Here is a 15041-nt window from a genome sequence, read left to right as displayed (position 1 = left end):
TATTCGTTTATATGAATGTGTGCATATATGTGTTTTATTTATTTGTGTGTGTGTGCGGTGTGTGTGTATATATATGTGTATAGAGATATTAAAGATGTCTGCATGAGTTCATGTCATAATGTTAGATTTTTTTTTTTTTTTTGAGACAGGGTCTCACTCTGTCACCCAGGTTGGAGTGCAGTGGCACACTGATGGCTCACTGCAGCCTTGACCTCCCAGGCTCAAACAGTCCTTCCACCCCAGCCTCCCTGGTAGCTGGGACTACAGGTGCATGCCACCACGGCCAGCTAATTTTTTGTATTTTTTTTTTTTATAGAGATGGAGTTTTGCCATGTTGCTCAAGCTGGGATTCATTTTTTTTTTAAATAACTTCAGAATATTCCATTATATAATTGTGCCATATTCTGCTTAACCAGACCTCTAATAATGTTCACATGCCGCCATAACCAGCTACTTTATTTAATTTTTTTGTAGAGACGGAGTTTTACCATGTTGCTCAGGCTGGGATTCATTCTTTTTTAACAACTCAGAATATTCCATTATATAATTGTGCCATAGTTTACTTAACCAGACCTCCAGTAATGGCATTTAGGTTTTTCTGATCTGCTGTTACAAAAGAAGAGGAAGTGAATGTCACTATATGAGATCATTTTGCACATGCATGAATATACCTGTAGAACTAATTCCTAAGAGTGGAATTGCTGGGGAAAAGGGTATATATATTTTGAATTTTGATTGATATTACTGAGCTCACCTTTCAAAGAGTTTATACTGCCATCAGCATTATCTCAGATTATCTGTTTCTCCATGCATACACCAATAGTGAGTAATTAAACTTTTTTAACTTTCCCAGTCTGATTAGCAAACGGCAGTTTCTCATTGTTTTTATTTTATTTCTCTTATGAGTGAGGTTAAGCATCATTTCACATGCTTAAAAAACCATTTGTGGCTGGGCACAGTGGCTCACGCCTATATTCCCAGCACTTTGGGAGGCTGAGGCTGGCGGATCACTTGAGGTCAGGAGTTTGAGACCAGCCTGGCCAACATGGTGAAACCGCGTTTCTACTAAAAATGCAAAAATTAGCCAGGTGTAGTAGCACACACTTGTAATCTCAGCTACTTGGGAGGCTGAGGCAGGAGAATTGCTTGAACCTGGAAGGTGGAGGTTGCAGTGAGCTGAGATGGTGTCACTGCACTCCAGCCTGGACAATAGAGCGAGACTTTGTTTCAAGTAAAGAAAATAAAAGCCATTTGTGTTTCTTTTCTGTGCAGTCACAGTCTATAATATTTGATTTTTTAATAGGGTTGGGTTTCTTTTTTCTTTTTTAAAGTTTTTTTCTTTTTCTACCCAACCCCTGAAGAGGGTTTCTTTTTCTTAATGATTTGAAGCCTTTTATATAATAAGTGAATTAATCCTTTGTAGAATTGTCCCAAGTTTATTTTTTAATTAATTATTTATTAATTATTATTATTATTTTTTGAGACAGTCTCTGTCATCTAGACTGGAGTGCAGTGGCATGATCTTGGCTCACTGCATCCTTGACCTCTCAGGCTGAAGTGATCCTCCCGCCTCAATCTCCCAAGTAGCTGGACCTACAGGCACGTGCCACCATGCCCAGCTAATTTATGTTTTTGGTTTTTTTTTCATAGAGACAGGGGTTTTGCCATGTTGTTCAGGCTGATCTGGAACTCCTGAGTTCAAGCAATCTACCTGCCTCAGCCAGGATTACAGACGTGAGCCACCGAACCCGGCCTTTTTTTTTTTTTCTCCTTTTTTGAAATGGGGTCTCACTCTGTTGCCTAGGCTGGAGTGCAGTGGTGTGATCTTGGCTAACTGCGACCTCCATCTCCCAGGCTTAAGCCATCCTCCCATCTCAGCCTCCCAAGTAGTTGGGACTATAGGCACACACCACTATGCCCAGCTAATTTTTGTATTTTTGGTAGAGATGGAGTTTCACCATGTTGCTCAGGCTTGTCTCCAACTCCTGAGCTCAAGCTGTCTGCCTACCTCAGCCTCCCAGAGTGCTGGAATTGCAGATATGAGCCACTACACCTGGCCAGAAATCTTTTATAAGAAATTATACGTTTTTGAGAGCCCTTATTCCAAATGTGGTATGCTTAGAAGAAGCTCTATTATTGAGTAACAAGCATTTTGTTACATTAGCATTTTACTTTATCCCATGCTTAATTTTGCCTCTTGTTCTTTGTCATGCTATCCTAAAGAGAAACAGGACTCATTGATACTGTTGCCTGAAGACATGGGACCAAATTGACTGCTGTAGCTCTAAAGACCGATAATTACCATTAGGAAAGAATGAGAAAAGCCCATTTTGTGCTTATGTCAGAACATAGAATGTACTGGGGAAATTTTTACTGGTGATGGATAAAGCTCCTAGAGGGAACTAGGAGCATTTAGGGAGGGGCAAATGAAATGATTGTGGGGAATGGCTGTTACTGAGGAGAGAAGACAACCAATTTTTCTTTTAATATTTTAAGACTGAAGGCTCTTAGAAAGAGAATGATTAAAGAGGATATGATCGCATTTTGTAAAATTGTGAATGGTATTGATGGGTGACCACAGTCTTAAGAATTCTATAACAAAGCAACTTGGGAATCTACAAAGTACATTTTACACAAAATTGAGTGCTGAAGTAAATGTCAGTGGATATATAACTTTTTACTCCAAAGGCAATGTAAACTAATTAGAAAAATAAGAGGATTAAAAAAATATGTGGTTATTTGGGGGCTCATCCTCATGAGGGTTAGCATAGAAGTTAACCACACCTTTCCCTAGACTACCTTCTGCTGGCATTAATAATTCAGAAACACAGGTCAAGGGTCTCTTTCACCCAGGAGATTTCTTGTTATTTCTGTGTGATTTATTTTTTCCTTCCTTCACTCCTCCACCTTTTTGGAAGCAATACCTTTTTTTTTTTTTTTTTTGAGATGGAGTTTTGCCCTTGTTGCCCAGGCTAGAGTATAGTGGAGTGATCTCGGCTTACTGCACCTTCTGCCTCCCGGGTTTAAGTGATTCTCCTGCCTCAGTCTCCTGAGTAGCTGGGATTACAGGCATGTGCCACCACGCCTGGCTAATTTTGTATTTTTAGTAGAGACAAGGTTTCTCCGTGTTGGTCAGGCTGGTGTCGAGCTCCCAGCTTCAGGTGATCCACCCACCTCAGCCTCCCAAAGTGCTGGGATTACAGGTGTGAGCCACCGCGCCTGGCCAATAATACCTTTTTAGAGTAGAAAGGCTTTGTTTTACCTTGTTTATGTTTTCTTTGATTCACATCTTCATAACCATGGTGTTTCTGTCAGTCTTTTATATGTAACTTTTATATGTAACTCACTCTACACTACTGTTATCTTCCCATCTAGTTATCACATGATTTCACAGAATTGATTTGAACTTCTGCTTAATTTAGACCTTTTTCTTTCGCCCTTCCCCAATAAAGGACAAAGAGATTTTCAGCAGATCAGATGCCAGATTCTGTGTTGTTTTAATATTAGCATACTTTTATTGGAAACCCTAAAGGTCTTATTAACAATTATAGTTACAGAACTTTTTTTTTTTTTTTTGAGATGGAGTCTTGCTCTGTTGCCCAGGCCGGAGTGCAGTGGTGTGATCTCGGCTTATTGCAGTCTCTGTCTCCTGGGTTCAAGTAATTCTTCTGCCTGGGCCACCTAAGTAACTGGGATTACAGGAACATGCCACCACACCCAACTTATTTTTTTGTATTTTTCGTAGATACGGGGTTTCACCATGTTGGCCAGGCTGGTCTCGAAGTCCTGATCTCAAATGATCTGCCTGCCTTGGTGTCCCAGAGTGCTGGGATTATAGGCTGAGCCACCACGCCTAGCCTGCAGAACTTTTATAATGAATAAAAACTAGAATTCAATTAGATCTATGTGTTTCCAAGTAAGCACTTTAAATGTTTCAGAAACGGAAGAAACAGTAATCTGAAGTTGTTACATTGGCATCTCATGAGCCTGTTGCCACCTGGTAAAGGACTCACAATTTTTTAAAAATTCTGAAAATGGTACTTAACTTTTCTTTACACAGCAACTTACATACTTTTATGTTTATTTTGAGAGGGACTAAGATCTAATTACCAGAATGAAACCTGAGCATTTTTCTTTAAAGTCTCAGGTTTCTTTTTGTTGTTGTTTTAAGATGGGATCTTGCTATGTTGCCTAGGCTTGTCTTGAACTCCTGGGTTCAAGTGATCCTCTCACCTTAGCCTCCCAAGTAGCTGGGATTATAGGCATGTGTACTGGGCCAGGCTAGCCTTGGTTTTATTGAAAATTTTTATGGTGTATGGCATAAGCACATTCTACTTGTTAACATTCATTATAAATCCCATAGAGTGCAAAATATTGCAGTGTATAGAAGGCATTATATAGTTGCAACTGTGACTGTCATAAGAATGCTATTCGAAAAAATAATCATAAATGATTGCTTTCTCCTATAGCCATGTCTGGTGAGAACAGAGAAAATACACTGTTTTATTCTGAAATTCCCAAAACTATCAATAGAGCAGCAGTCCTAATGCTCTCTTGGAAGCCTCTTTTGGATCTTTTTCAGGTAGGATTAAATGTTGTTATTCCTATGATTTGGTGTATGTATTCAGATACTGCATTTATTTAGAAGTTGGGATTTTATATTTAAAGTAGATGTAAATTAAAAAAATTAAAACATTTTTATGTTTTTGTATGTGTGACCCTGAAATTCCATTTAATTCTTGATATCTGAAACTAAGAGATAATAAAATTCAATTTTTTAAACTGCTTTCTCCCTGTTTAACTGCATTTCCCTTTCATAAACTTTGTACTTATGTAGTTCTCACATTTTTTAAAGGAGTTGTTCACAGAAAAGAACTGATAAATGTTTCCAGAAAGGCTTATTTATATATTTTAATTGATTTTGTAGTTTTAAAGCTCAGTAACAGCACTAAAATAAAAGTACAAAGTTCAGTTTTACCTTCTAAATAGTATAATTCCATTTATGTAAAATCAAAGGTTGGGGTTTTATTTCCCCCAATATTTTATCTTTATTTTTTGTTTTTAAAAACTTTTATATAAATATAAAATAGTTTTTAAACATATATATATGTTTAATAAGATGGGGTCTTGCTATGTTGTCCAGGCTGGTCTCAAACTCCTGGATTCAAGCAATCTGCCTGCCTCAGGTTTCCACACTGCTGGAATTACAGGAGTGAGCCACCTCACCTGACTGATTTTATCTTCAAATAAGAAAGTGCATTGTTGAAAATATCCCAAAGATAATGTTTTGGTACAATTGTTTTCTTCTTTGGTTCTCATTACTATTTTTACAGTGAGTATTTATTCATTTATTATTATCATTTTTTTTTTTTGAGATGGAGTTTTGCTCTTATTGCCCAGGCTGGAGTTCAGTGATGTAATCTCAGCTCACTACAACCTCCACGTCTCGAGTTCAAGCAATTCTCCTGCCTCAGACTCCCAAGTAGCTGAGATTACAGGCACGCACCACCACGTGCAGCTAATTTTGTATTTTTAGTAGAGCTGGGGTTTCACCGCATTAGCCAGGATGGTCTCGATCTCCTCGCCTTGTGATCCGCCCACCTCGGCCTCCGGAAGTGCTGGGATTATAGTCGTGAGCCACCGCACCTGGCCTGGGCCACATATTTGTTAATTGAATAACATGAATGTGCTATTTCTCATAGAAATTTAAAACAAAAAAACTTTTATAACAACTAATCTCTTTTTTTTTGAGACACAGTCTCACTCTGTAACCCAGGCTGGAGTGCAGTGGCGCCATCTCGGCTCACTGTAACCTCTGCCTCCCAGGTTCAAGTGATTCTCCTGCCTCAGCCTCCCAAGTAGGTGGAATTATAGGTGCACACCACCATGCCTGGCTAATTTTTGTATTTTCAGTAGAGACAGGGTTTCACCATGTCGCCCAGGCCGATGTCAAACTCTTGGCCTCAAGTGATCCACCGCCTCAGCTTCCCAAAGAACTGGGATTACAGGTGTGAGCCACTGCACCTGGCCACAACTAATCATTTTCACTGCAACTATTTATCATGAACATTTGCCCTTTACATAGGCATGTGACTTTTCTTTAAAACAGAAAAACTTTCTTATTCTAAGACCAGTGTCTTTAACTGAAATAATGATAATTTTCTCATAGAAAAATTGGCAAAAGTTTTTTAAACTTTTATAATGGAAATTTTTAAAGCATACAAAAGTAGAATAATGTGAAATATTTTCAACAAGGATTAAATCTTAGGCATCAGCGTTGATTGTAGCCCTACTAACTTCCCCTCACAACCCCCCACCCCTACTGCTCAGATTTTTTTTTGTTTGTTTTGAGAGAGTCTCACTGTCGCCCAGGCTGGAGTGCAGTGGTGCCATCGCTGCTTACTGCAAGCTCTGCCTCCTGGGTTCACACCATTCTCCTGCTTCAGCCTACCTAGTAGCTGGGACTACAGGCGCCTGCCACCATGCCCAGCTAATTTTTTGTATTTTTGGTAGAGACGGGGTTTCACTGTGTTAGCCAGGATGGTCTCAATCTCCTGACCTCGTGATCTACCTGCCTTGGCTTCCCAAAGTGCTGGGATTACAGGTGTGAGCCACCACGCCTGGCCGTACTCAGACGATATTAAAGAAGATACCAGATATGTCATTCCTGAAATACATCAGTATGTATCTCTAAAGGATACCAGGTTTTTTTTTTTAATTGAGACAACATTTCACTCTCACCCAAATTGGAGTCCAGTGGTGTGTAATCACAGCTCACTGCAGCTTTAACTTCTTGAGCTCAAGCTGGAGTGCAATGGCACAATCTCAGCTCACCGTAACCTCTGCCTCCCGGGTTCAAGCGATTCTCCTGCCTCAGCCTCCCAAGTAGCTGGGACTACAACGTGCGCCATCACTCCTGGCTAATTTTTGTATTTTTAGTAGAGACGGGGTTTCACCAATTGGCCAGGATGGTCTCGATCTCTTGACCTTGTAGTCCGTGTACCTCGGCCTCCCAAAGTGCTGGGGTTACAAGCATGAGCCACCGTGCCTGGCCCTACTGCAATTTTTTTTTTTTTTTAAATGGAGTTTCACTCTTGTCGCCCAGGCCTGAGTGCAATGGCACCATCTCGGCTCACTGCAACCTCTGCCTCCCGGGTTCAAGCGATTCTCCTGCCCCAGCCTCACAAGTAGCTGGAATTACAGGCATGCGCCACCATACCCGGCTAATTTTGTATTTTTTAGTAGAGAAGGGGTTTCTCCATGTTGGTCAGGCTGGTCTCAAACTTCCGACCTCAGGTGATCCTCCCACCTCGGCCTCCCAGAGTGCTGGGATTATAGGTGTGAGCCACTGCGCCTGGCCCACAATTTTTTTTAAAACAGCCCAGGCACAGTGGCTGATGCCTGTAATCGCAGCACTTTGGGAAGCCAAGGAGGGTGGATCACTTGAGGCCAGGAGTTCAAGACCAGCCTGACCAACGTGATGAAACCCTGTCTCTAGTAAAAAATATAGAACAGGCCGGGTGCAGTCGCTTATGCGTATAATCTCAGTACTTTGGGAGGCCGAGGCGGGTGGATCACCTGAAGTCAGGAGTTCAAGACCACCCCAGCCAACGTGGTGAAACCCCATCTCTACTAAAAATATTTTTAAAAAGCCAGGCATGTTGGCAGGTGCCTGTAATCCTAGCTACTCGGGAGACTGATGTGGGAGATTCAGTTGAACCCGGGAGGCAGAGGTTGTAGTGGGCTTAAATTGTGTCACTGCACTCCACCCTGAGCGACAGAGCAAGACTCCATCTCAAAAAATAATAATAAATGAAAATTAGCCAGGTGTGGTGGGGCGGGTGCCTGTAGTCCCAGCTACTCATGAGGCTGAGGCAGGAGAATCGCGTCACCAGGGAGGCAGGGGTTGCAGTGAGCTGAGATGGCACCGCTGCACTCCAGCTAGGGTGACCGAGGGAGAGACTGTGTCAAAAAAAAAAAAAAAAAAGTAATCAATAATAAATAAAGAAATACTTCAGGCCAGGCATGGTGGCTCACGCCTGTAATCCCAGCACTTTGGGAGGCTGAGGCGGGTGGGTCACCTGAGATCAGGAGCTCGAGACCAGCCTCATCAACATGGAGAAACCCCCTCTCTAATAAAAATACAAAATTAGCCGGGCATGGTGGCGCATGCCTGTAATCCCAGATACTTGGAAGGCTGACACAGGAGAATCTCTTGAACCCGGGAGGCAGAGGTTGCGGTAAGCCGAGATCACACCATTGCACTCCAGCCTGGGCAACAGAGCAAGGCTCCGTCTCAAAAAAAACAAAAAACAAAAAAAAAACTTCATTGTGTTTCAAGATTGCTTTGAGTATTCTGTGTCTCATGCAATTCTATGTGAATATTATTAGGGTCAGCTTGTCTATATCTGGAAAAAAGGCATTTGGAATTTTGATAGGCATTTACGCTGTATTCCAATCCATGCATACATGATGTCTTTCTATTTATTTAGATCTTTACTTTCTTTGAACAGTGTTTAACAGTTTCCCTTATACACATCTTGCTCTTCTCTGGTTAAATTTACTACTAAGTATTTTTGTTTTCTTTTTTTATTTTAATGTCAGTCAAATGTAGCAGTTAGGGGTTGTATACCAACTTTAGTGACACTAATGTTAATAAGTTCTGATAACCCACTACTATTAGGTCAGCCTATTTTTAATAACATTTAAAGTATAATTTTCATTCTTTTATTTTTGAGACAGATTCTTGCTCTGTGACCCAGGCTGGAGTGAGGTGGCATGATCTTGGCTCACTGCAACTTCCGCCTCCCAGGTTCAAGCAATTCTCCTGCCTCAGCCTCCCTAGTAGCCAGGACTACAGATGCGCACCACCATGCTCGGCTAATTTTTGTATTTTTAGTAGAGGCGGGGTTTCACTGTGTTGGTCACGCTGGACTTGAACTCCTGACCTTGGGTGATCCACCTGCCTCGACCTCCCAAGGTACTGGGATTACAGGCATGAGCCACCACGCCCAGCCACAAACTTTCTTTGAGAGACATTATAACAAATATGTTTTAAATAGGAAAAGAAAACCACAGAGATTCTGCTCTGAAGTTTTTTTGTTTTCCATTTACTTAGCAAATATCCTGAAAAAGCGAAAAACAATACCATCGTTAAATAAGTAACAGACAGTAACTCCTATAAATAATTTAGGACATAAAGAAATCACTTCTTTCCCAGCGCTGGGAGGTGGAGGTGGACAGATCACTTGAGACCAGGAGTTTGAGACCAGCCAGGCCAACATGGCGAAACTCCATTTCTACTAAAAATACAAAATATTAGCTGGGCATGGTGGTACATGCATGCAATCCCACCTACTCAGGAGGCTGAGGCACAAGAATCACCTGGTTGTAGTGAGCTGAGATCACGCCACGGCAGTCCAGCCTGGGCAATAGACTGAGAGTTTTGTTTAAAAAAAAAAAAAAAAGAAATCACTGTGAAATAGTGAATTGGAAAACTTTGCTGGCTGAGAATTCAAGCAAGGTTTTGGGGTATAAGTAAACTGGGATAGGTAGAAAGAAAAGCATTCTTCCAAGAGTCAAGGGAAGAGGGGTAGAACAGACAAAGACCAGGAGACAGAAAACCACTCATTGAGTTTTATTTAGATCAGTGATGTGACCAGCTTGACCTCTAAGGTTTTATTAAGAGGAGTATTGCTAGTATAGTGGAAAGGTATTAATAACAGCTGACACATTTGAGAGCTTATTCTGTGTCAGTCATTGTGCTAAACATTGTACATATTTTATCTAAATCTTCACAAAGCTGATGTAGATGATTTATTATTATTTTGAAAATGAAAAAAATTACTTTTGAATAAATTAAGCTACTTTCTCAAGGTTAGACTTCTAGTGAAGGGTCAAAGCTTGGATTCAAACCACTTGACTTAGAAGTCTGTGCTCTTAACTGTGTGCTGGCTACTAAATTACAGTTAAGTTGTAGAAGGTCTTGAATGCCAACATGATTAGACTTTATTCTTGTTCTCTAATGTATACAGTAATCATCTAAGACCCTTTACTAGGAAATCTTTCAGCAGATTTCCTAAAGTTAATCTGCTTAAAGTTGCCAGCAAATTTTGGGGTCACTTAACATGTAGACTGTGCTTGGTGAATTAGAAGGCTGAAAAAAAAACGTAGAGTCAATAATGTTGGAGATTCTAGGATTTCAGTGCCGAAAGCAAAAGACGGCTTTTCAGAAGACTGGAGTAGGTGACTTTCCTTTCACATTAGGCAACACTGGACTATGGAATGTATTCTCGAGAAGAAGAACTATTAAGAGAAAGAAAACGCATTGGAACAGTTGGAATTGCTTCTTACGATTATCACCAAGAAAGTGGAACATTTCTGTTTCAAGCTGGTAGTGGAATTTATCACATAAAAGATGGAGGGCCACAAGGATTCACGGTAAGTTGGTTTGGATCCAAAAGGTTATTTGCACCCAAATCAGAAAGGTAATTAATAAACAAACCAGAAACTTCAGTTTACCCACCAACAAAAACATTTAATAGCAGTGAAAACAAGAAACATGGAGATTAGTTTCCAATTTTAAGAGCTAATTTTTTTTTTTTTTTTTTTTTTTTTTAAGGAGAGTTTCACTCTTGTTGCCCAGGCTGCAGTGCAATGGTGCCATCTCGGCCCACCGCAACCTCTGCCTCCTGGCTTCAAGTGATTCTCTTGCGTCATCCTCCCACGTAGCTGGGATTACAGGCATGCACCACAGCCCCCGGCTAATTTTGTATTTTTAGTAGTGATGGCGTTTCTCCATGTTAGTCAGGCTGGTCTCGAACTCCCAACCTTAGGTTATCTGCGTGTCTTGGCCTCCCAAAGTGCTGGGATTACAGGCATGAGCCACTACACCTGGCCTTAGGAGCTAATTTTCTTTAACCAGCTCAGGCAACAGAGACCCGTGTCTCTACAAAAAAATTTTAAAAACTTAGCTGGGCATGGTGGTGTACACCTTTAATCCCAGCTACTCAGGAGTCTGAGGTGGGAGGATCGCTTGAGCCTAGAGGTCAAGCTGCAGTGAACTGTGATTGTGCCACTGCACTCCAGCCTAGATGACAGACTAAGACCTTATCTCAAAACAAAAGAGTTAATAATCTTTCTAGTTACTTTAAGATACCATTTTTAGGCCAGACGCGGTGGCTCACGCCCATAATTCCAGCACTTTGGGAGGCCGATGTGGGCAGATCATTTGAGCCCAGGAGTTCCAGACCAGTGTGGAAAACATGGCAAAACCCCATCTCTACAAAAAAATGCAAAAATTAGCCAGGCAAGATAGCATGCGCCTGTAGTCCCAGCTACTCAGGAAGCTGAGGTGGGAGGATCATTTGAGCCTGGGAGGCAAAGGTTGTAGTGCACTGAGATTGTGCCGCTGCACTTTAGCGTGGATGACAGAGTGAGACCCTGTCTCAAAAAAAAAAAGAGACAAATTTTAAAGTGGTAAAAATACTTGCTGTATACAAAGATAGAGTAGGCCATGGGTAGTGGCTTACGCCTGTAATCCCAGCACTTTGGGAGGCCGAGGTGGGTGGATCACTTGAGGTCAGGAGTTTGAGACCAGCCTGGCCAACATGGTGAAACCCTGTCTATACTAAAAATACAAAAATTAGCTAGGCGCACCTGTAGTCCTAGCTACTCGGGAGGCTGAAGCACGAGAATTACTTGAATCCGGGAGTTGGATGGAGGTTGCAGTGAGCCGAGATCATTCCACTGCCCTCCGTCCTGGGCGACAGAGTGAGACTACCTAAAAGAGAGAGAGAGAAAAAAAACAAAGGTAAAGGGCATTAGTTCCCACTTCTGTGTAAGCACCGAGGAAGATTTTGGAAGATCGTTATCACAAGGCAATTTTTTGTTTCCCTTGAAAGCTAATTCATCTTAATAAATTATATATATACACACACAGTTTTTTTTTTTCTTTGGAGAGAGTCTTGCTCTGTCACCCAGGCTGGAGTACAGTGGCGAGATCATGGCTGACTGCAGCCTTAAACTCCTGGGCTCAAGCAATCCTCCCACCTCAGCCTCGTTGAGTAGCTGGGACTATAGATATGTGCCACCACACCCGACTAATTAAAAAAAATTCTTTTTAGAGGTGAGGGTCCCACTATATTGCCCCAGCTTGTCTTGGACTTTAGGCTCAAGTGATCCTCTTGCCTCAGCCTCTCAAGTGTCTTATGTTTGGTTTTATTCTAGGCAATTCATTATGAGCTTTAGGAACTCTTCTTTTAAGAGAATTGTGATGATCCTGGCTTCTATTACATTTTTATGAGCAAACTATTTTATATTGGTAAAAATAATTTTAAAATATTTAATAAAATATTCGGTGAATAAGTGTTCAATAACAATGTTTAATGAACAGTAAATACTCTTAGGTATTGGGGCAGGTTGGGGCAACAAAATTTATGAAGTACTGTTTTACTGTCTTTATGTCCTCTCCTATTACCCTTAGCTTTTTCATTCAAAGTAAAAAAATGAGTCCTTTCTGGTAAGTTAAGGCAATGGAAAGTTTATTTTTCTGGGAAGCAATGATCATTGTTGACTTTTTTTTTTTTTCCTGAGACTGAGTCTCTCTGTCACCCAGGCTGGAGTGCAGTGGCACTATCTTGGCTCACTGCAACAGCCATCTCCCAGGTTCAAGCGATTCTCCTGCCTCAGCCTCCTAAGCAGCTAGGACTATAGGTGCCCACCATGGCGCCCAGCTAATTTTTATATTTTTGGTAGAGATGCAGTTTCACTATGTTGGTCAGGCTGGTCTTGAACTCCTGACATCAGGTGATCCGCCTGCATTGGCTTCCCAAAGTGCTGGGATTACAGGGCTGAGCCACCACGCCCAGCCTCATTGTTGACATTTTACCTGGAAATATTCTTCTTCATATAGGAAGCGTGCTGGAACATGTATGTGTCAGCCTGATATTTACCTTAAAATGTTGTTTACTTCTCTAGCAACAACCTTTAAGGCCCAATTTAGTGGAAACTAGTTGTCCCAACATACGGATGGATCCAAAATTATGCCCTGCTGATCCAGACTGGATTGCTTTTATACATAGCAATGATATTTGGATATCTAACATCGTAACCAGAGAAGAAAGGAGACTCACTTATGTGCACAATGGTAAGGCATAGTTCTTCAAATTTACTTTTCTGAACAGTATTTTTTGAAGTATAATTTGCTTCTTGCATTTTGACATTAGATCACCAAGCTGGGTGATCTTTGCATTTGAAATTCAAGTCTTGGCCGGGCGCGGTGGCTCAAGCCTGTCATCCCAGCACTTTGGGAGGCCGAGACGGGCGGATCACGAGGTCAGGAGATCGAGACCATCCTGGCTAACACGGTGAAACCCCGTCTCTACTAAAAATACAAAAACTAGCTGGGCGAGGTGGCGGGCGCCTGTAGTCTCAGCTACTCGGGAGGCTGAGGCAGGAGAATGGCGTAAACCCGGGAGGCGGAGCTTGCAGTGAGCTGAGATCCGGCCACTGCACTCCAGTCCGGGTGACAGAGCAAGACTCCACCTCAAAAAAAAAAAAAAAAAAGAAATTCAAGTCTTTAAAACTTTTTAAAAATAGAGAAAAGTACAGAGAATAACTGGTATGTACCACATGTATAATACTGCTTTCTCTTAATGTTCATTTTCAAACAGTGCAACAAAAGAACCTCTGACATGATTGTTCTTTTAGCCTAATAAGACTGCCAGAATTTTCATAGAACTCTTGTTATTAAAATAAAATTTTAGGCTGGGCATGGTGGCTCCTAGGACTCTGGGAGGCTGAGGCAGGTGGATTGAGCCCAGAAGTTCAAGACCAGGATGGGCAACATGGTGACACCCCGTTTGCCAAAAAAATACAAAAAAGTAACTGAGCATAGTGGCATGTGTAATTCTAACTACCTGGGAGACTGAGGTAGGAGGATCACTTGAGTCCAGGAGGTTGAGGCTGTGGTGAGCCATGATTGCACCATTGCACTTCAGCCTGGGCGACAGAGTGAGACTCTGTCTCAAAAATAATAAAAATAATAATAAATAAATAAGTAAGTTTTGTTTTTGAGAAACAGAAAAACCAATTACACACTCTAAGAAACTACTTGAGGCCAGGCATGGTGGCTCATGCCTGTAGTCCCAGCACTTTGGGAGGCCAAGGCAGGTGGATCACCTGAGGTCAGGAGTTCTAGACAGTCTGGCCAACATGGTGAAACCCTGTCTCTACTAAAAATACAAAAATTAGCTGGGCATTGTGGTGCATGCCTGTAAATCCCAGCTACTAGGGAGGTTGAGACGGTAGAATTACTTGAACCTGGGAGGCGGAGGTGGCAGTGGCTGAGATGGCACCACTGCACTCCAACCTGGGCAAGAGAACAAGACCTTGTCTCAAAATAAATAAAATAAAACTACTTGAGACTGAGATAGGGGGAAGCCTGGGCTGAACATAGTAAGACCTCATCTCTACCAAAAAAAAAAAAAAAAAATTAGCTGGATGTAGTGGCACATGCCTGTAATCCCAGCTATTTAGGAGGCTGAGGCAGGCAGATCACTCAAGCCTAGGAGGTTGAGGCTAAAGTGAGACATGGTTGCACCACTGCACTCCAGCCTGGGTGACAGAGTGAGACCCTGTCTCAAAAAAAATGTATCCTTCAGTTTCGGAGAGCCTACTTAGTTATCGTCATAATAGGAAAAATAGAACTTTGTAGAACTATGTATATTGTGGGAATATTTAATTAAGTTTTATTGAAGTGGCTATGAAGTGTGGTGGCTCACACCTGTAATCCCAGCACTTTGGGAGGCCGAGGCAGGCGATCACGAGGTCAAGAGATCGAGACCATCCTGGCTAACACGGTGAAACTCTGTCTCTACTAAAAATACAGAAAATTAGCCAGGCGTGGTGGCGGGCACCTGTAGTCCCAGCTACTCCAGAGGCTGAGGCAGGAGAATGGTGTAAACCTGGGAGGCGGAGCTTGCAGTGAGCTGAGATCGTGCCACTGTACTCCAGCCTGGGTGACAGAGCGAGACTCCTCA

The 15041-nt window shown here is 41.8% G+C and overlaps 1 protein-coding gene across 6 annotated transcripts in view; it reads left to right on the top strand.

The window, feature by feature from the left end:
• The window catches only part of DPP8 (dipeptidyl peptidase 8), a 75331-nt gene that overhangs the window by 6028 nt on the left and 54262 nt on the right, over positions 1-15041 (top strand). For all 6 annotated transcript variants that reach the window (XR_002733383.2, XR_002733382.2, XM_023220822.2 and 3 more), the window contains 3 exons: positions 4470-4582; positions 10267-10440; positions 12979-13147. Coding sequence is in view for 4 of the 6 variants with exons in the window: in XM_023220822.2 (XP_023076590.1) it covers positions 4470-4582; positions 10267-10440; positions 12979-13147 (456 nt within the window). In the remaining 2 variants the exon portion in view is untranslated. The remainder of the gene's footprint in view (positions 1-4469; positions 4583-10266; positions 10441-12978; positions 13148-15041) is intronic.

Source organism: Piliocolobus tephrosceles, chromosome 6 (genome assembly GCF_002776525.5).
Source record: "Piliocolobus tephrosceles isolate RC106 chromosome 6, ASM277652v3, whole genome shotgun sequence".
Taxonomy (NCBI): Eukaryota; Metazoa; Chordata; class Mammalia; order Primates; family Cercopithecidae; genus Piliocolobus; species Piliocolobus tephrosceles.
Note: the sequence above shows the minus strand (reverse complement) of the source record. Positions and strands in the feature narration are given on the sequence as shown.